Here is a 24948-nt window from a genome sequence, read left to right as displayed (position 1 = left end):
TCTGGAGCGTTGGCGAACGGCTTTCCAAGTCACGATGAAGGTCCATCTCCTCCCGAAAAAGCAAACAAAACCAAGTTCCGAGAGTGCAGTCCCCGGTCGGTAATCGCCTCGGTTGTTTTCCCCGCGGAAGCTCTTCTTGTTGGGCGCCTGCGGGGGCTTCTACGCAGCGGCGGGCGTGGTGGCGTCGCCTTCAGCGTACGCTGTTCTTGGAAGTGCTTGCCGCGAGTTGCCTCGGCCTCCTGCGTCACGGCGCGCTGGAGGATCGGGGAGCACTGCCGAGAAGCTGTCCGCGCTGAGAGCTGCGGGCGGCAGGCGTGTCTCGCACGGCTAGGAGGAGACTGCTCTACGCCTGCTTTCAGAGTAAAATATACGTCACGCCGCGCGGTAAAGAATGCGATGGATGTTGCGCTCATACTCGCGAAACCGGAACGGGGTGTTCGGAATAACCTTTTCGCGGAACTTTGCTTGCTTCAGTTTTCACTGCTTGCAACCGGAGCGCGTCATCTTTACGAAACTATAGTGTTCCTTGTCGTAACCGATCCATAAGGTGAATAAACTACTGTGAAAATACTCTTGTATCGCTTCATTCGGGAAAGGCCACTGTCGATGGTAACGAGCAGTTTATGCGAGAAATGTCAACAAAATTCGACCAAGTTCTTTCAGAAATGAAACAACAAGATGCAGACATATCTTGCCTCGGCAGGCGAGTGGAAAGACGAGGCCGAGGTCAAAAAAGAGGAAAAGCAGGAATTAAAGCAACAGCTGAACGAACTGGAGCAGTACAGCAGACGCCGAATTTAGAATGCCCCATCATGTCAGTGAGAACCTGCTGGAGAAGCTTAACGTTTTGGCTACTGCTCTTGAGCTTCCGCTGCTTTCCGAGGCAGATATTGAAGCTGTTCATCGATTGCCCTCTCGGTCTGTCAAGGAGAACGCTAACGACATCGAGAGTGCTAGCAATGACGGTGAACTCGGGAGAAGTTCTAGCAAGGTTGCAGCTGTTCTTGTACTCTTCTTAAACCGCTCAACGAGAAACGCATGGCTTGCAAAAAAAAAGAGGACAGCTAAAGGAATCGAAGTCTAAAATATACTTCAATGAACACCTTTCGGCACAAAGCGACGAGCTCTTTTGGAAAATGAGGAAAACGGCTAAAGAAAAAGAGTTAGTTTCCCTGGCAAAAAAAAAAATGGAAAAATGTTTGTCCGTCGCAGCATCCGCAGCCCAGTTATCGGGATTAGAACGGCGATGACTTGGACGGAGGAACGGGCCGGAAGCACTTCGCACCTACTGAAAGCAGTATCCTTGAACTGACAGCTCGGTACACATGTCCTCATCAAGATGCCGATTTATTCATACGTGCTAAGCTCCTACAAGACAAAAAAAAAAAAAACAGGCAGGATTCTGTGGAAATGCTTCTAAGGGCCTTAGGTCATAAATTCGAATTTTCAGATTTCATGGTGTCTTGGTTCACCAACGATTGTGATGTTGTGCAGTTTCCAGGATACAGGTGTGTACCAATTTCAAGGAGTGATAAGAGGGTAAGGAGATGTTGCCGTTTACATAAAGAACTGTCTTAATTTCGTCACTGTAAAAGAGTTTTGTGTAATAAATCAGCACTATGAGTGCCTGCTCGTTAAACTATATTGGTACCATATTCGAAGCTGTTTATAGGCCGCCTTCTGTGTCGAAGACTGTTTTTTAGAATCTATGGAAAATATGTCAGAATATTCTATGTAGTTCAAGACTCATGTTGTTATCTGTGGGGGACCGCAGCGGTGGCCTAGTAGTCTGAGCATCCGCCTCGCATGCCGTAGGTGTGGGGTTCGATCCCCAGTGCCACCGGGTACCCACCGGTGCTACAATGGGTACAAGCTTTCCCCTGGTCTGGTGCTTGGCTCATTTAGGGTGGAATACCTGGGAAATGGGCATTTGACCCAACCTTGAGTAGAAGAAAAAAACCTTGTGCCATGGCGCTCTTTGGCCGCAGATGATGAATCATCATCATGTTATCTGTGGGGATTTTAGTATCGATTTCTTATCGTTTGATGCTAGTACACAAATAATTCTTGCTATTTTTAAGGCGGAAGCCTTTAATGCCTCATCGTTGTAAGCAGGAGTTGTCGACAGAAATGTCACTCTTTTCAATTGGTCGAAATAGTCGTGACGTCACGGTGCGCGAATTTCAAACGGGGCCAATTGTACCTTGGCTAGTAACCATGCAACCAATTAAAGGGATCGTATAGTGATGCTCCAAGTAAGTGGGACTGAGATTGGTTAATTACTTAATTAACCATTTAACCTAATTAACCTTTCTAGTCAGACAGATAAATAAATAAAACCGAGCAGGAAATTGGTCGAGTTGGGGAATCGAACCAGGGTCTCCAGAGTGCGAGACGAGCACGCTAACCACTCCGCCATGCCAGCTCGATGGTTAATGAACAAATGCGCGTCTAGTGAATACGGTGTCTTCGTTCACTCCCATCTTCCTCCCTTTCCTTACGGTGAGGTTCAGGTGTCCACCGAGACATTCGAGACAGATACATTTCTTTTCCTCAAAAGCCAATTTACCGACGAGCAAGGCGTAGAGCCGAACGGGCGATGGCGTTCTGTGGACTCCCTGGCAGTGTTGCAAGACCCTGTCGCGTTCCACTCTTAGAGGCGAAGCTTAACATCGTAACATCGGTGACACAAGCAGCAACACTACGCTTAAGGCTTTCGCCTCACCGCAGTTCATTCAGTAATGCACAAAACGCTAATAGCAAAAAAAAAAAAAAAAATTGACCGCAGTGGTGGCCCAGTTCTTGAGCATCCGCCTTGCATGCGGAAGGTGCGGGTTTCGATCCCCAGTGCCGCCGGGTACCCACCGGTGATAAAATGAACACAAGCTTTTGCCTGTCTTCTGCTCGGCTACTTTTATTATTCTCTCGTTTCGGTTGCGAAAATGTAATGCAGGTGCCGACTAGAGTGAGAGAGAGAGTGAGAGAGTTTTGAAAGCAGATGTCTAGCAAGGTATGGGATTAGAGTGACATACATGTGCCATACCTTGCTAGACATCTGCTTTGCAAACTACGCAAATGACGATGTGCGAGCAGGTGTACTAACAGTTGATATTAACTACCACTCATCAATTTTAATGTTCTTTACGCCTTACTTCACGTACGCAGTCTTTCTACAACATAAGCACCCATTAGATACCGAATCATTAATGAAGACAAGATCGCAATTTTTAAAAGCTTAGTAGCAGAAACAACCTGGATAATTCTTTGAAAATTGGATGTAGCGCTTATAGCAAGACCACAGAGAGAGGACGAGAAAACAAGGAAGAATGCTACTAACGGCTTTAGTCTCTGTTGTGTCGTCCTCTCTCTGTGGTCTTGCTAGTTGCGCTACATCCAATGTTCAAATAATGAGTGACCACCTAGCCCAGCACGAAGTTCTACTGAACCTGGATAGGTGTTCTTAAATTTTCTGAGCTCGTTTCAGCATATATCATAAAAACAATTAACGGTCTCTACAACCAAGCATTGCCTATTGTTGAATTTAAAAAGAACAAAAAAGCCAGAAAGCCATTGGTCAATGCCAACCTTCTAAAGAGAATTAAAAAAAAAATAAACGTGACGGAATATTCGCCTCTTTTATCAGAACGAGAAACGTAGACTATTTGACTGAATTTAAACGAATTCGTAACAAGTTAGGCGCTGATATTAAGAGAGCTAGGACTATTTATTATGAACGTATATGTTTGTCAACACCTGCAATAGCCCTAAACAAGCATGGAACACTGTAAACAATCTAATGTCCAAAAACAAGGGTTGGCATCTCTGAACTATTAATAAATGGTGTCTCTTACACAGGTACGTTGCTTGCTGTCAAACTTAATGAGCACTTTCTCTTATCAGGGGCTACAAGTACACCTCAAACAAGTAACTGTGATTATACAACATATGTTGCACCCAGCATCGAGAGCTCAATGTTCATGTTTCCAACAACAGAGTTTGAAATCAGTACTGTAATAAAAAGTTAAACAATAGCAATGCCTGTGTGGCTGGTGACATAAAAGCTGGACCTGTAAAATCCACCAGTCATATTATTAGTCAGCCACTTAATTGCACAAATATGCGACCTGATCTTGAATACCGGAGTGTTTCCATATAAATTAAAAATTGCAGAAGTATCCGTCATGCATAAGAAAGGCGATAGAAACGACCTAAACATCTATCGACCAATTTACGTGCTACCAATCTTCTCAAAAGTAATTGAAGAGGTTATAAACATCAGACTACTGAATTTCAGTAAGCGAAACAATATCATAGCCGAGGAGCAATGTGGATTTCAGAATGAGAAATCTACACAAATGGCACTAATAAAAACCAAGGATACGGTAATAGAAAATTTTGAACAAAAATATATACAATTCGAATATTTCTAGACTTTAAAAAGAGCCTTCGATTCCATTAAGCACCCTATTTTATTTCCCAAATTCTGTAAATGTAGTATCAGAGGAGTCACTTTCGCATTAAAATAAAAAGTTACCTCTCAAATCGTCGCGAGTGGACGGATATTAGTCATGCGAAGTCAAGTATAGGTCAAGTACATAATGGAGTACCGCAAGGATGTATGCTTGGGCCTCTGTTATTTCTGCTTTATATGAACAATATCATTCACGTGTCATCTACACCAGAAATAATATTGTATGCTGATGACACTGGGGTACTCCTCTGCGGACAAGATCTAGGTGTTCTACAATTTTTTTTTTTTTATGAATTTAAGCGCACAAGAACACGCACACAAGAGGAGCAAACACACAGGACAGGCGCCTGTCCAGTGTGTTTCCTCTTCTTGTGTGCGTGTTCTTGTGCGCTTAAATTCATTTAGTTAAAGTGTTCTACAAGTATACGGCAATATATGGCTAGAAAATTTTTCTGCATGGCTCCATATTAATTAACTGGAATTAAACGCAAAAAAGTACATTATATTCCGCACGCGTAACAAGTGAATCTAAGAAGAAACACTGATTCATTTTCGCGGATCGAACGTGTCATCACACACATCGATAAAATTCGTGTCGTTATATCTAGGTCCATTGGTATCATATGTAGACTAAAAGACCTATTGCCTACCTGCCTGAAGAAGCAACTATATTATTTCATTTCATTTCATTTCATTTATTGAAGCCTTAAGGGCCCGTGGGAATTACATAAGGCGGGGGCAAGAACAGTGTGTAACAGCATATGGTACCAGCTCAAAAAAAACAAAAAAGCAATGAAACGAAACAGAGCAAAAAAAAAAACATTAAAGGAGACAGTAACACAGGATCAGATTATTTGATGAAGCCGAATACATCACGTAAGACACAGGTGATTCGCTAATTCATTGCGGAAAATTGCTCGATCTGTGCAAGAAGCAATATTATCAGGAAGGGCATTCCATCGGGCTATTGCATCTGGAAAGAATGAATCATTCATAGCTGATGTGCGGCCTTTCATGGGAGCTATGGGATGAGTGTGGTTTAGGCGTTACATCTACAGTCTTGGTCAAAAGTCTTAAGGCCAAAACTTCAGCCCCATAATAGAGCCATTACGGCACTATGAAGGACCGGAGGACCTTGAAATGCTAGCAGAAGGCTTCTTCTGCATGTAGAGAAGTTTCCTGCTTTACTTGTGTTTTTAATGATCCGCTACACGGAGCATTCTAGGGACATTCATTTGGCTGCAGGTGAACGCTGTGGCCTTAGGACTTTTGACCAAGGCTGTACATTCGCGTTTTCACTCTTACCTTCTTGTTTGGGGCTCAGCACCTACAAGCATAGAAAACTTATACTTACCGCAAAAGAAATTTATACGGTTAATAGAAAATATACCTTATCTAAGCCATACTGGCCTATTCTTTAGAAAACACCAGTTGCTTACTGTATGGAATGAAAAAGGTAGCGTTCCGATCGTGCCGTATTTCGCCACAATTATACCTTTCAAAAGTACACTGATACAACACACGACACACAAGTTATAATAAAGAAAAATACGCACAAACTACTGCACCCGGAGGCTAAATTCCAGATTTTTTAGCTTTATAAATGATCGTCTTCCTGCTACGAACATTATTCAAGAAAGCTAGCCATTGAAAGCTTGCAAAACGAACATCGCTTGTTTTTGTGTTTAGGCATTTATCGGTAGGCTTTTATCTGCCTTTTGTTCTGCCCCCTAGTGTAACTGCGTTGTCTAAATAAAACACTTTGAGAGAGAGAGAGAGAGAGAGAGATAAGTTTAATGATAAGAAGGGCAAACAGGTCGGCCGGAAAAAAGGACGTCTGGCCGGCTACCCTGCACGAAAAGAAAGAGGATCATGATGGGTGGCGATGTGCTGAGATGAGAATATGAGCACACATTTTATGGCATCACAACTGTCGGTCGGTCCGGTCGGTCGGTCGAGCCAACTAGCACTCTAGTTAACTAATACTGAATAGTTAAATTTAACTATTACTCTAATTACTGAGAGTCGTGTAGCCACCGTAATTAATATCCATATCTATTTTTAGAATTTAGAAAACGCGGTTACCCTCGGCGCTGTGCCCCCAAAAAATGTTGGCTATTTCGAAGAGTTGCGTACACTGGAGAGGTTGCTTTCCCTGCAAGCTTCTAGAAAGCGCATGTATTTTTGCGCGATGTAGCCAGAATTTTTGGGCCACAGCGCCGAAGATAACCGCATTTTCGAAATTCTAAAAACTGATATGGATATTACGTACAGTGAGCTACACGCCTCTCAATAATTAATGAACCTAACAGTAACAGTTTAAAAGTTAACTATTAAATATTATTTAATCAGTCTTGTAGTCAGCACTTCTTAGATGTATTCTGACGTACTTCACCGCTGACAGTGCTCTGCGGAAAAAAGCGCTCTTCTAACTCAAAAAGCCTATTTTTAAAAATTGTATAGCTCTAGGTGAAGCACCCTGTATATAACGGATCGAAAATACCGGGTGTTTTTTTTAGGTCCAAAATTTTTAAAGAAAGGTAAATTCCTTTAGATTCATTTTAACCCTGGGGCTATACTGAGGACTACGGCGGACGCCAGGTAAGAGGCAAACTACTTTAATTAGTTCGCTGATTAACCGAATACGTTAATTAACTTTTATAATTTTTATTTTAGGGGATATGTTGTATTAGCAGAATTGGAGATCGTCTTCCGAACAGTCCAGCCAAGAAAAAAAAAATTTAATGAAATTTTTTTGCGCGCGTTACGAACCGAGAAAAAGTCACCCTTGTAGGCAGCTTCACACTGTAACACATTGTCTGTGAGCGCCTGTGACGTAGCTCGCTCCGCCCTGCGCTTTGTGTCAGTGCGTTTTTGTTCCAACGCGGCATTCCGTAAGGCCGCGGAGCGAAGCGAAACAAGCGCGACAGCGCAGGCCGCCCGTCCGGGCTTCAGGTGATGTCAGCCGTGTGACGCAAAGCGCAGGGCGGAGCGAACTACGTCAGAGGCGCTCACCGCCGCTGAGTTACGGTGTGAAGATGCCTACCAGGGTGACTTTTTCTCGCTTCGTAACGTGCGTGAAAAATTTTTAATGAAGATTGTTTTTCCTCGCTTGGACTATTTGGAGGACGATCACCAATTCTGCGAATACAACATACCCCTAAAATAAAAATTAGAAAAGTTTATTAACATATTTAGTTAATCAGCGAACTAATTAAAGAAGTTTTCATCTTGCCTGGCGCCCGCCGTAGCCTCCAGTATAGCCCCAGTGCTAAAATAAATCTAAGCAATTTACCTGTTTTTTTTTTTTAATTTTGGACCTTCTAAAAAAAAAAAACACCCGGTATAGGTATCAATTGAGGCGCTACGCGCCCACTGTGGCTATGTGTATAGCGTGGCCACGTGGTTACTGTTTTGGTCAATTTGACCTTCATTGCAGACAGACGCGTCCCTGACAAACGTAAATAATAAGAGTTAACGCTCTTAAAATGCGTTCAAGAGACCGAAGACCACCCAGCGTCCACCTCGTCACGTGGTTTTACTGCGCTAGCGCTCCCAGTAGGTGCCCAAGACCGCGCATCGAGCAGTCGGAGAGCACCGTTAGGAGAAGCTCCACTTGCAGGGGCGTGGCGTGCCGTTCGATATATCGAACGATAGGCGAAATACTTTCACCCATGCTTTTCAAGGGAGTAGTCTGTGTTTGATATAGCCAGTGGCTCGAAATATCAGGGTTCGATATATCTCGGCTCTACTTCTCTACTAAATCTACTAAGACCGGAACGCACGAAGAAAAAAGCAGTCTTCCCGCGCTGTTTCACATGAGTCATTACCAACTCTCCCAAATCTCAACTTCAGTTAGCAATTAGTTATTAGCTCACTAGTTAACTTGATTCACGTGTTTTCTGATTTCCGTCAACACTAGTATTACAATGCTGCGGAATCAAAGTAAATATCTCAAGAAGCCTTTTTTTTTTTAATTCTGTTTCATCTTCGCTGAAGCAGCTTTTATATGGTCAGGGCTAATTTGCTATTTTTCTCTGGGCTAACTCGATATTTTTGTAGGTGTTTGTCAGTTTTGGAATCGAAATTTTTGTCGCGTTTCTGGTAAGGTTACTGTTCCGAACTGCTGTGGCACTTGATTATCTGAGAGCGTAGCGGCTTCCTCACACGGCATTGCCGTTGCTGCCGGAGGCAAAATGTTGCTCTTAGAGGTTAAGAAGAGAAAGTCAATAATGTTCCTGCATGCCCCAGCAGCAGCTAGCGCGGCGCTGCTTATCTCGAAGCAGGCGCCACGTTCCGGTTATGTCGCAGGGCCCGCTGAGGCGCCGCGCGTGCCTGTACCTGCTCCTGTTGGCGAAAACGGCAGAGTACTTAGTGCTAAAAGCCTTCACACTCGGCCCCGTCGCTGGCGTGACTCCAGAATGTGTTCTGAACGGAAGAGCCGCGCAAAGGCGATCTTCGGCAGGTGGAGAGAATGCAGCGGCCGCTGTGGCGGGAGTCCGCATTGTTGGAGTCAGCTGTTGGAGTGCTGGCGCCCATAAGTTGCCGATCAGTTGAGCCGGAAGGCGCAGAAGCTGAGCATTGTACCGCGCTGAAAGCCTCGACCATAAGTGCCGCGTCGCTGTTCTGGCGCAGCCGAAGCACCCTCGATGCGTGGGCAAGTTCGTGGATGAACTGGCCGCCCGCGGGTATGCCCGTAGCCTCGCCGCGCCATTCGTCCCGAGCTGAACTTGAGAAGGAGCTTTCTCCGCCTTGTCCCGGGCTGATGGAAGTGACGCGGGGAGCGCATGCGCGCCTGGCGCTGCCAGAGCACATCCATCTATAGCGCCCACCGGGGCCGTATACATCCGGTGGTCTACGGGGCGACCTCACAAAGGGAAGGAGCGGCAGCTGCAGGTGTCGCCTTCGCGGCCCCGCGATCTTCCGCCAGTGATCGCTCGCTGACACTTCTGCGCACTTGCGCGCTCGCTTTGGCTGCAAGGCGCTCGGCCGTCTCCGGGCTGCTGCTGCTGTTGACGTCGTCGTCGCCGCTGCTACCGGCTACCTTGTGCGCGGGAGCGCTCCTCTCCTGGACGCGGCCATGAATCCCAGCTGGGGTGATATATGCGTTTCTTCACGCTGCGCTCCTTGTTTGCTCGCGGCGTGCTCTGCACCTGCGGTGCAGAAAAGCGCGCTCCTTCTCGTCTCAGTGTAGCTGCGCATTGGCGTTGCGCGGGATGGAGAACTCCGGCGTTGCACGACGCACCGCGGGAACGTGCAAGCAGTGTTGCCCCTGTGTTTTGCAGCTGTCGCGTGAAGAATCGCCCCTCGATTTCTCGGCTTCGTTGCCCTTTGCATGTGCCAGGCACGCGCAGAAATTTCTTCTAGACGTTTTAGCGGTAGAGGTGAAGAGATCAGTGCAGGTGGCTCAGCTCAGTTAGAGGCGCAAAATGAATGCAGCCCGGCGTGTGCGTGAGGTCTACCACAGGGATGTGCCAAGAGTTTGACTTCAGCCCAACGGCTGTCGCCAAATTGGGAGCCTGTGGCGAGGATTCATATATTGCTCGGTTACTCTAAAGTATGCACCCTTTTCTGCAGGGCACATTCGACTCTCACTTTACTCCAAGATTTGTGAATGGACACATGAGATGTCTGAATATAAAAATCTTTTTTTTTTTTTGCTTACCTTCGATGAATCTCTCTCTCTCCGCTCTTTGGGTGCGTGTTCGCGTTATTTCAGCGGAGGTGGGCTCGAGGCCAGAAAGATTATCACACAGCTCTCGATTCTCTCTCCGGAAGTAACGACATGTAAACCTTTTCTTTTGTGTGGTTTGCGATGCGGTATTTTTTTTTCCCCACCACAGCAAGTTTTAGCGTTGCTAACCGCTCTTGCAGCGTACACCCGTTGTTTTCGACGTTCATTACGCGCTGTTGAGTGCATTCTTCCACGCTTCGGCTTCTTTATAGCTGCGTGCTGCTTCTTTCAGCAAACTACACGCCAGTCTGCAAAGAAACTCAGCTTGAGAATTTAGCACCAGGTGTCCACGCTGCCGTTATTCGTTTGAGAATACGAACGCAGCGGGAGCCTCCCAAATGTGCTGAGCGTATGGCATTGCGCCAAAGGATGAATACGTGTTTTGAACGCACGAAATGTATCGCCGGGATGAATTCACAATTGGCCTTCCAGATTTAGCCACGAATCAGCATTGTTCGAGTCAATGTCGGCCACCAGCACGTGTATAGAAAGACTAGGCTGACCTGCATTTGCACAATACAAAGCCTTTGTTATCAACTGCGGTGTGGCGTGCCGTCTCTTTGTTTTTCTGTGCGTGCCGTGAAGTGGAGGCAGTGATAATGTACTCGAGTCGCTCTGGAAGGATATCTAGCTGGGGCTCTTTTCTGCTACATGCAAACGTGTATTGATCAAGTTTTGATACGAATGTTCACCTTTGAGCGCAAAGTAGTTCAGTTCAAATCGCGATTTCCGGAACTGGGCTACGTGCTAAGAGTTTTTTCATGTTCTCCCCTCGCTTTTGCTGACGCAAAAAGGACTGTGGCACGCATTCCTTGGCGCGTCTTTGGCCCCTTTGTCTCCATTTTGGCGTTTGGAAATGCAGTTCCACCTTATCTCAGTCCAGCCACCTACGCTGGGAGGCGCGCGGAGCGAATGCGAAACGCGTAACGGACAGAGCACGTGGTTGCGGCCAAAGGTCCGCTGCTATGGCCGAGGGTGTGGAAGACGACGAGGAAGCGGAACAGACTTTGGGCCGTTGCCATGCGTGGCTTGTGTTGTGTGCTTGCCCCGGCCCGGGGTCCACGACGCACGGCGCACTTCGGCGCGTCTGGGCCTGTCCGGGGGCCTCTTCGTCGCCGTGCGCGGCCCACCGACGAAGCGTGACCATTCCTAGTAGGCGGCGCACCACGTAAGCAGCGGTGCCCCGCGGCCGTCAGGGGGGCAAACGACCCCGGAGACCACACTCTAAACACCTGTGTGGGAGAGTAAGAAGGGAGCGAGCCGTCCTCCCTTTTTACTCCCTTCTGTTTGCAGTGCATGGACCAGCTTGGTCGGGTCAAGCTCCTCTTTTTAAGCCGACCCTTTACACCCAAGACGTGCATGCGTGCTCACAGCACCTAAAAGCCTCCAGCTCAGCCCACTTCGCTTGCTTGCAGTGTGACAGTGCGCCCGGCAGCCTGCCGGCGGTCTGCTGGCAGGCTTTCCTCGAATAAAGTACCTAACTGTCGCTCCCACCACACTTTCCTCGCTCGATCAACCGCGCCGACGTCTTGCGAGGTGAAGCTTGTTCGCTTGGCACCTCGTTTACGGGCTCAGCGCGCTGTGAATGTCTCATTTCGACCGTGTCTGCAGCTTCGTGTGAAGCGCCGGCGCGACACTGGTCCGCGGCGTGCACAATACTTCGTAAATAGGCGCATTCCAGCTCCGCGTTGGTCGCATGTTTGCCTCGGATCGGTGTTTTAAACGCCCTGGAGCAGTAAACGACGTCCACCAGCCATGCTTTAGCGAGCTCTGAACGAGTACCGCTGTGCCTGACGTCGCTGCTCCGCTTCGTGACCTGCAGATGCCTCCAACGGTGCCTATCGCTCGGAGCTGCAGGCCGGTTGCATTCATGCGAGAGTAACGCAGCGCGCCTCCGTCTCTTATCGGCGAAGGATGACCGGCGGTCGCTCGTGCTTCCATCAAAGGCGGCCGCATGCGTCGCGATGACCCGTGAAGTTGGCGTCAGCCGTGTTTACATCGCCCGCGATAAAGACCTGCCTGCGTCGATAATGCGCGTCAATTGCAAGTTGGTGGATGTATCAATGCGTGCTGTCGATTGAGAAAAAGAGTGCGGCCAGTCGTGTGCCGGGGCCTCCGCAGTTGTGGGTGCGGCCCCTGGAGACGTACTTTTGCGTGCGTGAACACTTTTCATTCCTTGCGGAGTTTGTGCTTGCATCAGCCGCGTTCAGTTAAGCGGCATCTGTCTCTTTTGGTTACACGTCCAGGTGAAGATGGAAGGCCGACGGAGCTCTCAGCTCTGGAAGGACGAGGGCAGCGTCCTGGAGGCCATTGACGAGATGATGGCACCAAGCTCTGACTTCAGCCTCTCTGACATCCAGGACAAGCAGGAGGCGAAGTCTACTAAGGAACATCAGTACGATGAAGAAGACTACAAGAGTAAGTGCCTTTTTTTCTTACTGTTTGACAAGTTGGCGGCCAAAACGCTGCGCGGTAGTTTCTTGTTACACGGGCGCCTCGGTCTCACTGTCCGCGTGACCGTGCAGCTTTAAGCGGGCAATTTTGCGGTATTGGGTTGAACTGCGCTTTTAACTTGCGCAGTTCAACCCAGTATATAGGTAGGACCGGCTGCATGCATCGCTTTCGGAATGCTCCTTGCAGGTGTAGCAGGCTCAATGAAAAGTGCGAGCAAGATGCCGGACGTGCGCCTCTTCTCCCTCTTTTCCACTTGGCCGACAGAACAGCGGTTGTCACTGAGTGTGTCATTTGGCACGTTAACGCCAGGACGTGCGATGGTGCGCCCGTAGTTAAGTACATCGAGTACGACATTTTGACGTCGGATATTGTAAAGGCAGTGGAGAAAATAAATGTATTGGATGCTCGTTGCTTTCCACTTTGCAGTGTAAAGCTGAGGTTAAAATTCAGCAATCGGGAAGATCCTACATTTAAGATAGCAGTGCCTCCGTAGGAGCTATATCGCCACAAATAACGTCAGTCTTGCCAAACGGTGCAGTTAAAGGTGCCAAACTCCCACTCTGGCCATAGGAATCAGGAGAATCTGTGAAACTTGATATAAAAATTCCATTCTTATACGAAATAGGGTGGCATTGTAAATGGTGGAGCTTAGTTTGCCATAAGCTCCAAAGGAGACAGTACAGAATATCAATGGCCATCATATCTGTCATTGTGAGGCATATACCCCACTTTCATGGGGCAGGGCGTCTGATTGAGTGTCGTTCAATTTGCTGCTGTACTCATGTTCGCAGTGCATCGGGGCGCTGGCTTCCCTCATCACCATCAACCGCTGAAGAAGCATCACTACCAACGGCGGAGAAGCTCTGCGCCCAGCACCGCTGGTAACCAAGATTCCCCTGACCTTCCCGCTGTGGCCGAAGGGAAAGAACCTTCCAACAGCAGCAAGGTATACCTCACTTCCGGTGCTTCCCTTACCGTAACGCGGAGCAGAATCTGCCGCCGCAGCATACTGTTGCTGTGGCGCCTTTATCAGCTCGATAGTCATCCTTAAATGGGAGCTGAATAGGTTGCAGAAATGAACGAATCAGAGGTGATCATCACAAAGCCGAGCAGCTTCTTTCAGATTTTCGCAGCAAGAGGTGAATGAAATTCACCTGTTGCGACGCAGAGAAAGAAAGCGGGTGAAAATGCGTCGCCGTGGGGATTCCCATCCTTCCGGTGCCCTAGGAACGAACTGTCAAGAATCTGTAAAGTTGTTGTTTTTCAAAAGTGTGCTCCTGCACCCTTTTAGAAAGGACTGCTGCTCACTGGACTGCGGCAGTGCAAAGAGCGAATGTCACTGGAGTCTGTCGTTCAAGCATGCTCGACTCAAGGCCGGCGTGGACCTCCCCGTGTCACCGCCGATGAAGGGCAGCCGAACCCCGGCCACGGGCAGGCGAACCACGCGCCTTCGCGTAGGCCAGCGCGTCGCGGCCGCCTGGTGCACCTGCTCGTGGAGTTGTGCACAAGCGTCTGAACCTTGCTCTTCATGTGGTGTACGGTAACACGGCAGTGACGCGTTCCTCCCGTACGAGGGCTCAAGGAAGGCACCACGCCAGGCTTAATCCGTGACTCCCATATATGTCGCATCTCCGGCGACATTCGCTGAAGTTTACCGTTTGAACGTATAGTGGCGTGTAGTGTACAGTCTTTGTCAAAAGTAACCAGACTGCATGGTTTGCTTCTAGCTCGTACAGTGGAGCCCCTACTGCTTCCCTGAAGCTGAAATGGTCGTTAAAGGTAAGGACTGGGGGTCTTCTTACCTTCCAACACGCTTTGGTCTTTAGGAAAGCCACAAGGGCTCCACTATACAAGCTAGAAGCAAACCATGCAGCCTGGTTACTCAAAAGAAAACATTCGACAGAAGTCTGTCTGGTTGGGAAATTTAATGTTAGGAGAAGGTAAGTGACGCCAACCAAGTAAAATACAGGAAAAACACGACGTTTCGGGACCGGCTCGGCCCCTTCTTCACGGTGTGACTACGGGCGAGCGCAGCTTCGCTGCTGCGCTCGCCCGTAGTCACACCGTGAAGAAGGGGCCGAGCCGGTCCCGAAACGTCGTGTTTTTCCTGTATTTTACTTGGTTGGCGTCACTTACCTTCTCCTAGCCTGGTTACTTTTGACAAAGACTGTACCTTCCGCGTTTGCAGGGAGCGGCCCGACCTCGGCCTCGCGCGATTGCACCTCGTGCGAAGCATGTACGAGGAGCCTCCGGGTACTATTCACAGCGAAGGACGCAATCGTGTTGAGAAAGCACCTTTATGAATTACGGCAGCTCCCGCGATGACATCGAGCTCATCGGCCAGTCACGTCCGCCGCAAAGGCTCTATTTGTTCATCAAACAGTATTTTGCCTTTGGGGACTGAAAACTACGACTCACGGACAACTGTCCGCGACACGTGTTTCGGGATAATGGCAGAACCTAAAGGATCTCGCCTTGTTCTCATAGAATCGGTCGTGGTATTGGCAATTGGACGAGTAATTGTGATCACAGTTTGGCGCTGAGAGTCGCATAAAATTAGTTACTTTCTGCAGTGAAGGGTGTCTTTGCGGGCTAGTTGGTGTCGTTTGATGTGAACAAAGCGCAAGAAGACGTCGAACACTTTCGTCTGTGTCCAACGTCTTCTCGCGCTTTGTTCACATCTGCGAGGAAACTTCGGTAATATCAGTATGCATCGTCATGTGATCCAGGCACGCAGCCCGGGCCCCCTCGGGCGAGTGATGGTGCGGGTCAGCCTGCCGGCAAAATTGGAGAATGTAGCGCAGAAGAAAAAAAAAAAAACAAGCGATACATAGAAGAGACGAACGCTGATGTTTTCTTAATTGCGAACTTTTCTCAAAGATACAAGTTATTCAGCCAAAATTGTTAGTAATATTTATAAGTGTTTCGAGGATTAAAAGACACTATCCTCGGCATAGTAGTTTAAACCGGTCAAATATGTTAATTAGTTCTCTGATTGCCTAAAATTATATAGACTTAGCTATTGAGCGCTATATTACCGTTGGAAATAGCCGTATCAGGCGATGAGCATCGTCGGACATCGTTCATGCGTATAGTGTGACTGCGTGCGCACTTCGGCCAGCTGGTGTTTAGCGTGCCCGCCTTGCGCGGAGGAGAATATCTCATCCGCGAAGGGGCGCGGTATCCGTCCAATCAGGATTGAGCATTGGAATCCAAGTCGCCCTTTGAAAACATGCTTTTTGATTTCCGATTGGAATACGCCCTCTGATAGTGGCATGACTGCTAGAATCAAGCACCCAAATGCGATAGCTCATAAGTTATCAAACTACATTTAAACATCGGACTCATTAACATATTTGACCTTTATCCTGACGTCCGCCTCCGCTGACACTACTTCGCAAAAAAAAAAAGAAAACATCAGTTTTCCCCTCAAAGCCAACTTCTAGATATCCTCGCTGAAACAAACTTAAAATGGACTGCTCTTTGAAAGTACAAGCACAGGAAAAACATCGCATGACAAGGGAACCGCGTCTTTGATATTGTCTGCATGCTCGTTACCGTTCACTCCTCTCCCGGTTTGACACACACATGCTGCTTGCCGCCGCTCAGCTGAATTTCGCACTAAGAAGCCTTCCAGTTCTGCTTGCCGCATTCCTGTTGCTGATTCTGCGCAGATTTGACAGCTTTTTGAGTGGGAGAAACCTCTTTGCGGCCATGCGCATGCCTTGGAAGTTTGTGTGCCGACGCAGGTGCGTGACGCTGCCGCTTAGCGCAGACAAAAGGTAGCTGCAGTCCCGTATATCATCAATTGCAAGAAGTACTCCAGCGCTCCGACGTCGGTAGTGTTTTGTGCGCCCAACCAGCTGCGAAAGGGTTTAGCAAAAATCGCTGGGAAGCAGTTTGGGGTGAAACAGTAGAGAGATTTAGCATAGCGCGCCGCCATAGTGCAGACGCTGTGATTGGTCCGAAAGCGGCAGGCATGCTCTCTATCAGGGCGATCCGCGCATGCGCAGTGGCTCTCCACAGATCACCGAACAACAAAAAGAAAATGCGAGCAGTGAGCCGAAATTGATAGACCGGAGAAAAGTATGGTCAAGCACGCGATCTCTCTCGTCGTTTACTGAAGCCACTCAAAACTGGTTATGCTACTCATATTCCTGCCATCTGTACAAACCACTCGGCATAGTAGGTCCGATAGGAATCCATGCATTGATGTTAATTTAAACTAGAGGTTGGATTTTTTGTTTATTTCATCAGAATTCGGAGTTTATTTCAGAACCTAGCTTTGAGTTTTTTACGACGAGTATTTTCTAGGCATGAATATTCGTTTTTTTTTTTTTCCAGTGAAATAAATGATGTCCGCGTGCGGTTAAAGGTGCACTGAAGAGGAATCTGAACTTGTGCCGCCGCGGTGGCTCAGCGGTTATGGTGCTCGGCTGCTGACCCGAAAGACGCGGGTTCGATCCCGGCCGCGGCGGCTAGAATTTCTTTGGAGGAGAAATTCTAGAGGCCCGTGTACTGTGCGATGTCAGTGCACGTTAAAGAACCCCAGGAGGTCGAAATTTCCGGAGCCCTCCACTACGGCGTCTCTCATAGCCTTAGTCGCTTTGGGACGTTAAACCCCATAAAACCAAAACCAAACCGAATCTGAACTTGTCTTTTTGCCGCGGGAACTCGATCTACACGTTCCTAGCATTCTTAGAAACTGCGACTTATTGCCCTGTATGGCCGATTTCCCAAATTAAATCGAATTAACGGCCGGCTCCCGCCCTTTTTTTTAATTCTGCCTCGTACGGTGGGCGGAGTCGACCAACGCGTGGAGTGCCTTTCACCCAGTCCCGTGGCGGCTTGCCGCTCTGCCATCGGCGGAGTAATACGTAGTAGTCCGTAGTAGCAAATAGTCCGCGCGTATTTTTATTTCTGCGGGCTTATTTTGCGGCTATATTATCTGCGAATGAAACTATTTATTCATGGAAACCTAAAAAACAAAATAAAGCGAAAGCAAAGCCTCCACGGAGCTGGCTGAAAGGAACTTCACGCGTTGGTCGACTCCGCCCATCGTACGAGGCAGAATTCAAAAAAAAAAAAAAGGGGCGGGAGCCGGACGTTAATTCGATTTAATTAGGGAAATCGGCCATACAGGGCAATAAGTTGCAGTTTCTAAGAATGCTAGGAACGTGTAGATCGAGTTCCCGCGGCAAAAAGACAAGTTCAGAATCCTCTTCAGTGCACCTTTAAGTCACGTAGAGTGTATCTTGTTTTATTCATTACGAGCAGCCCGTGTAGCAGTAATTAGCAATGGTCGTATTAAGAGCTATTCTTGCAGGAAGGAATTGTAAAGCTGTAATAAAAAGTAAAAATGTCGTAAAATCTTTAGTGGGGGTTTAGTTATAAAAACTTTGCAGTCGTGTTCTGGTTGCACTCCGCGTCGAACGAGAGTGTCGCGCATCATGTGGACTGCGTGCTGACGGCAGCGATGGAAGCCGGAACACGAGACCTGCGTGCCGTTAGTGCATGGTTTCGCGTTTGCGGTTGCTCCTTTTGGTTTCTAAAGTTGGCGGTGTTCTTACATGTAGCTGAAAAACCTAATTAACCAAACGGCGGCCCTAAGCCGGTGATAAGCCTGAGCAGACGGCGCCTGGCTAGGATGTGGAGCCTCCCGAATTAACGCCTCAAAACTCACAATCACGGACTGAGTTCTGAAAATACCGTTGTCTCACCGCGTTCCTGTTCCATTTTCTCCTGTGTCTATACACTAGCCGGTACTGAATAGCCAGCTGGTTGTAAAATAGGAATGCTGACCTTTTCCGATTGAAACCGAATTGAAAAAAAAAAGAATCCGGCGTACTTTTGTTGGTGTTTTCCGGTAAACCGAAAAATACAACCCCCAGTTACAACATATGCGACGCGCTCGCCTGTCACCTGCAGCGATGCCCTTGCAGCAGAGGTGTTGTACGGCCGAGCACACGGGTTTTGTTCGCAACTGCAGTAACCGCATTTCGAGACGAAAGCAGGAACCCGCTTGTACTGCGGTGTTTGACGTCCATCCATATCCCGCCCCCTTCGCTGTGCCCCCGCTTCTAGTGGGGTCTGGAGGCGTGTCACGTTGAATCTCAATTCACGTGGTTGAGTGAACTTACAGCGGGCTGATGTCGACATCTGCCGGAGGCACATGACTCGAGTAGATCAAGGAGCAGCAGTGTTGTCTCCGCGGCCTGAGTAGGTGCTCTGAAAATTCGTTTTCTGACAGGTTCGTGTCTGCTGAACTCGCACGGGTTATGGTTGGTTGATTTAGTTCAGAGCACACGAATTGTAGCTCCGCCAGTGCAGTTCAGGTTCCTATAGGCAGGTGGTATCCCCGCGCCTTCCTGGCTCTCGCCTCCATAACTACGCGTGTAGGGCATTGGTTAGGGATATTTCCCCCAGGATCCGCTGCGGTGTCGCGCCGGAACCCCGAGCCACGTGATTGTAATGTCACCAGTAGTGACGTCACAATTTCAAGCTTCGTTAGTCAGACCTCTCGACCGTGACCAGCCGATCGGATGCTGTGCTTAAAGGTGCCCTGCGACGTAGATAAAGCATGGGGTTTTTATTCTTTGTATGCAGAGTAAGGGACATTGTAAGTCTTGAACGCGCAATGAGATCGCCGAAATGATATTTGATATTTTAATCTCCACCAGAAATGCTTGTTTCGAGCCGATGGTGTCGCAACGCGGCGGCCATTTGCGGCAGCGGAAATGATGTGGCATCCAGATAGGGCGATGCCTTTTTGATTGGTTGGGCGTCCAGTTTGCATATTGTTCCTTTATACTTGCGAAATGGATCCAAAATATTATGTCTCTGAGTACTTAAAGCTTTTCGCATGCCACAAAAACTGAAAAGAAGCAGGGAAAGCGAACGAAAACTAACAAGAATACAGCTAGGGGCGACACTTTCCATTTCGCTTCAAACCTTAGTGGCGGCCAGCGCTGTTCAAAAAACGTTGGCTCGAACCAGAAAGCGCGCGCGTCGAGACCGGCCGTGATCATACCAAGACGGCAGCGAAAAAAAAAAAGCCAGTCGACACACCTTGCCCAAAATTGTGAAGAGAAAGGCCAGACAGGAGACGGTAGTCGTGTTTGGGGAGGAGGGGGGCTACTGCCGACAGCCTTTCAGTCCGACTAAAAAAGAAACTTCGGGGAGCCTCCTTTGTCATTAGTCACCCCTGCCCTGACTACGGCGCCGCGTACAAGGGGGGAAGACGCCGTCAAAATGCGCGGCTGTCGACAGCCCCGACAAAGCAACAACTGCATGCACGCTTCCGCTGCGTGTGCGCTAGGCGCACACGCAGCGCCTAGCGCCCAATCTCGGTAGCGCCCAATCTCGGTACTGGGTGAGTGAAATGGGCGAGTGAAATGTGTTTTCGCCTGAGCTTTTCATTTTGAATTTTCAGAGTGGAATAACTTTCGTTTGCGTGCTCCGATTTCAATAATTCTTTTTGCTCTGGTCTCTGGAAATCATGGCGAATCTATTTAATGATATTAACTGGTACTGAGGAAATCATCGCGGGGCCCCTTTAAACTTTATGTCGTACGTCCTTTGTACGTCTGAGAAACGCGAGCATAATCAGGCAAGGCTTTTTTTTTATGCTAAATGAATGGTCAAAATGAAAATTCCGTCGGATATATTTGCGGAAACCGCAGCCTACCATGATTTGGCCGCAACTCCGCTCATAACGTTGCCCTTACATTTTTTTTTTTTTTTCATTTTGTTCCGCAGTTAGCTTGAACACAACCTTTACGACTGCGGTACAAGGCTCATTATAGTCATGGAATTTTTGACAACGCGGCGCGCTGTGCACAGACCACGGTGGTACAGACAGCGCATGCGAGTGACGTCGTGTGGAGCCTGCGCAGCAGGGCTGCGTGGTTACCCCGGCTTGCGTGTCGAGGGCGATAATTTGATAGCGCTATAGATAGCGCTTTCGAACCGCCGAGGCAGCCGGAACCTCAGACGTACAGCCGGCCAAATCTTTAGCTAGCGTGCGCGACGGCCGCTTTTTCTGCGCTTCCGCGCTTTGCGAGGAAGCAAACTTGCGGAAAGCTCATTATTAACCACGGGCTTAGTGAGCCTGTGCTTAGATTTGATGTTTTCGAAGGTTTGCTCCGCCATAAGCTGCAGAAGCACGGAAAACGCGGCCTCCGCGCATACCAGCTTAAGATTTGGTCGGCTGCACCTTTGTAACCGGCAGGAGCGAGAAAAGACAATTGCTCGAGAATCGAGGCGCAGCGGTCTTCACTGAAGCTGGCTCCATGGCTGGCTCAGCATCATTATCGAAAAACGAAACACGGAAGTTTGGCAGTTTTGGGGGCTAGGCATGGGCGGCACGCAGCGCTCGATCATGTGCGTCCGCATTTTATCTTCGCGGTTAAACACCATTTTTGTAGAAAGCTAGCTAGGGCAGTCTACACCGCGGCACGAAGCAACAGACGAAGAGGCGACGGGGAGTGCGCCTGTTCGCCGAACAACCGTAGCCGTGCGAGCCGTAGCCGTGTGACACGTCATCTCGTGCTCACGCGATCCCATATTCACGCAAATAAATCTCGTGAATATGCGCGCGTCCGCGGCACCCCGACGCAATCGGCGTTGTTCGGCGCGTGCTCGCATCTCTGCGCTGGCCGCGCTCGAGCCGCTGCGCTGGAATGTTTGTGCCACCACTGTGCGTGTGCGCTGCGACCTCGGTCGTCGCCATGGACGTCCGGAAAGTGGGGCAAGGGGGGGGGGGGGGGGGGGGGGCGGTTGCCCCCCCCCCCCCCCCCCCCCCCTCCGGAATTGCGGATATCATTTATGCTCTAGTAGAAAACAACTACAAACCTACTGCCTCCCCCATCCCCGGACATCGGGTGCCCCCCCCCCCCCCCCTGGAAAAAGTTATGCGGACGCCCTTGGTCGTCGCCTTGCGCATCACCTTAGTAGTACAGAAAGCTAAAGCCAACACGTGCGCTGCACATTTGACATTGCATGTCCGACATCCGTTGGCAGACGCACCGAAGACCAGAGCTTTTCAATCATACCTACTGAGAAATAAACTCCTCTATTGGCGATGGATGGATGGATGGAAGATAGCATTCCCTTTGTAACGGGTGGTGGCAGTTGCCACCATGCTGTTTTTTTTTATTTCTTTAATGGTGTTGTAAATTGGTCTATAAATTTGCCATTTCTTTAAATGCATTTTTAATCCTACACTTCTCATCTTATGTCACCTCTTTGCTTTTGAGCGGTCAATCTTCCAATTGCATTTTGCTATAACTTGCACCGCAGATTCATTCGCATGACTGGCCGCCGTGATGGCTCAGTGGTTAGGGCACTCTGCTGCTGACCTGAAAGATGCGGGTTATATCCTCGCATTTTGATGGGCAGTCGCATTTTGATGGAGGCAAAACGCTTGGGTCCCGTGTACCATGTGATGTCAGTGCACATTAAAGAGCTCCAAGTAGTCGAAATTTCCGGAGCCCTCCACTGTGGAGTGCCTCAGAGCCTGAATTGCTTTGGGACGGTAAGCCCCCATGAAACATGAACCATGAAGTTTGGCAACCGGTATGATTAAAGGGCTTTAGTGGAGGCGCATCTTGTAGGTACATGTACCCTCTTTGTCAAAAATTTAGAGCCCAGGGGTTTGCTTCTGAGCCACACCATGTGGCTTTAATGCATCCTTTCCGTAGTGATCAAAATCTCCTGAGGGAAAGAATATTTTTGGTTCTGCCCCCTCCAATGGATAGGACTTCCACGAATGCTACAGGAGCCCCACTACACGGCTTAGAAGCGAACCCCCTGGGCTCTTAACTTTTGACAAAGGCTGTATGTAGTTGTTTTAGGCATACCAAGGCACATTGTGCTCGGAGCCTGCCATCACTAGTCTTGACAATGGGAGCTAGAGGTCACTGTCGGTATAGACACACAGAACTGTTCCAATCTATGGTGTATGCAGTGGAGATGATTTATGTAGTAGCAACTGCAACAGAAAAATACACCTGTGAAGATGTGGAGGCTGGACCAATGTCACCTAGACTCTGAGAAAGCAAATTCTAAGTGGTATTGGCCTGACATTGGCTATTCACGGGATTTGTGCATAGCAGGAAGTTTAATTTTATAGCTCAGTACCCAGCTGCTTTGCTGTTTGTTAGTCCACTGTTATATGAAAATTCTTGTGGTACAATGTTCCTTATATATTGTCATGAGACCGGTCACAAATTTTCAACCAAATCTGATTTGGGTGTCTCTACATGTAGCAATAGTGTATTTTGCATGCTGTACAGCTCGTACACTTTGCTCAAGCCATACTGTGGTTACTAAAATTAGTTTTTGATGTTATTGGATGAAGTTTTCACAAATGAAGTTTTCATTGCTTATCGCTGCAATAATTCTTGGTTTCAGAATTGTTTCTGTTGTGATTTAAAACTTCATCATCGAGCTAAAAAATTATTTCTGCCATTTACCAAATAATTTCGATTCTCATTGTAACATTAAAATATTTTTTACAGTGATAGCTGTGAATAAAGTATTGGTGTAGGTGACAATGCAGCATGAAGGGCTTGTTATGAATAAACTCTTGTTATTGCGTCATATTAAATGTGTACACTGTGTCACTATTCTGTGACACATTAAGACTGTATATAATATGTGGATATGTGTATGTGATTGAAATTCTAGATGACACAGTAATGAAGACACATTGCATTTACATATTTTTGGAAATGTATGCATGAGTCTGATGCGAAAATAAATGTAATAAGTAGAAGTTATCTGCACTGAAGCCATGGTTCTGTTTGTACTGCATGATGCCACTGCCTTTTTTCGCTGCATTTTTTGTGTGTTTCTGCTTTGAATGTGGACAAAAGAATATGATCTGCCTAGTTACTAATTGCCATCATCAGGTACATTTACAATCAAAAAAGTGATACTTGAAAGTGTTCCTTCATGTTGATACTTTTTCCTCCGATTTCTTTGGTCCGGCTGAAATGTTTGAAAAAAATTTTGATCGGCAGGACTCTGAAGAGGACGGTGATGAGACCATCAGTGTAAAGAAAGTCGATGACACTGAAGATGGCAAAGCCACCACACAGCCCGAGGAGACTGCGGAAGATGCACCTGGTCCAAGTGGTTTAAAACCGAGCACGTCTGCAAAAACTGGCAAGCCTGCTGGTGTCCGTGAGCCACCCCGTATTTTCGTCACCAGTGACACAGAGCCTGAGGTTGAATTTCTTCCGGCTCAGCTGAAACCAAAAGCGTCTGATGCATCTCTGTCTGAAAAGCCGCTGAAGTCATCCTTGAAGAAGTCGTCCATTTCGCCTGATGATCAGCCACTTGGGAGCTATGGGTGAGACTTTAGAATATTTGAAGGCACTTTGAATGTTACCCCAAATCTCGGATTTCACCGATGCTTGTCTGTCTGAAGTGTCTCTCCGTGACCTTGAGGTTACTCAGGAGGAGCAGCCTTAGTTTTTCCAGCCCCACCAGTGGCAGCACGTGGCATCTCAGGGCTGTGGTGCATCACTTAACCGCTGTATCACTGCGCCGGGAGTGGTGTGAGGACTCTCGGCAATCTGTGAATGTAAAGCAGAAAATTACCAATCCCGCATATATGGGCATTGACCCATTAATCTTGTTGCATAATACCTTTAAGACTGATCTTAAGTCCCGTTTTGCCAATCTTTGTCTGAAGCCTGCTTTACCTTGAAAAACCAAGCCTTGAACCGAAACCAAAGTGAAAACCAAAGTGCTGATGCACCTTATTAGCACTTGGACTAACTACACTATATTGTACACCTTTTTTTTTCTTGCTTGTCCTTATTATTGAAAAGCAGTCTTTTATTGCACTTCTATTGCAGGTAGCTGCAAATACTTGGAGAAATGGAAAATATGCTGTTCATTCAGCAAACAAATTCCAATTACTTACTTGTGCATGAAATAGGCTTGAAAATCACAAATTTTAATTACGGTCATTTTTCAGAAATCAGTTCTGCCTTTCAGTGAGTTGAACTGTGCTGTGGTTGACAATGTTTCTTTCTTTCTCGTAATGATGTACAGCTTTTTTCCAAACCTGGACACGCGGACTGCCGAATATGGCAGGCAGTATGCTGATGTCCCACTGTCTTCAACTGCACGCGAGTCTTCTCAGGAGCAGAATGAGTCCGATGGGGCACAGCATAAAGTTGCTTTTATTTTGGGTAATTATCATCTTGTTTTGATTTTTTTTTTTGTTTTTTTGGTGTGAAATAACTTGGCAGCAGGAACTACTATGCTACATATT

At 47.8% G+C, this 24948-nt stretch overlaps 1 protein-coding gene across 8 annotated transcripts in view; it reads left to right on the top strand.

The window, feature by feature from the left end:
* Ae2 (anion exchange protein Ae2) overlaps positions 1-24948 on the top strand; it is a 198781-nt gene that overhangs the window by 131864 nt on the left and 41969 nt on the right. For 6 of the 8 annotated variants that reach the window (XM_089578508.1, XM_089578512.1, XM_089578514.1 and 3 more), the window contains 4 exons: positions 12452-12623; positions 13451-13605; positions 23684-24015; positions 24726-24865. In XM_089578508.1, the coding sequence (XP_089434634.1) occupies positions 12458-12623; positions 13451-13605; positions 23684-24015; positions 24726-24865 (793 nt within the window). In that variant the 5' untranslated portion in view covers positions 12452-12457. Of the gene's footprint in view, positions 1-9010; positions 9568-12212; positions 12360-12451; positions 12624-13450; positions 13606-23683; positions 24016-24725; positions 24866-24948 lie in introns of those variants that run through there. The other 2 variants (XM_089578510.1, XM_089578507.1) reach the window with 2 other exon arrangements.

The sequence above is a fragment of the Amblyomma mixtum genome, chromosome 3, assembly GCF_055824585.1.
Source record: "Amblyomma mixtum isolate Tamu chromosome 3, ASM5582458v1, whole genome shotgun sequence".
In the NCBI taxonomy this organism is placed as follows: domain Eukaryota; kingdom Metazoa; phylum Arthropoda; class Arachnida; order Ixodida; family Ixodidae; genus Amblyomma; species Amblyomma mixtum.
Note: the sequence above shows the minus strand (reverse complement) of the source record. Positions and strands in the feature narration are given on the sequence as shown.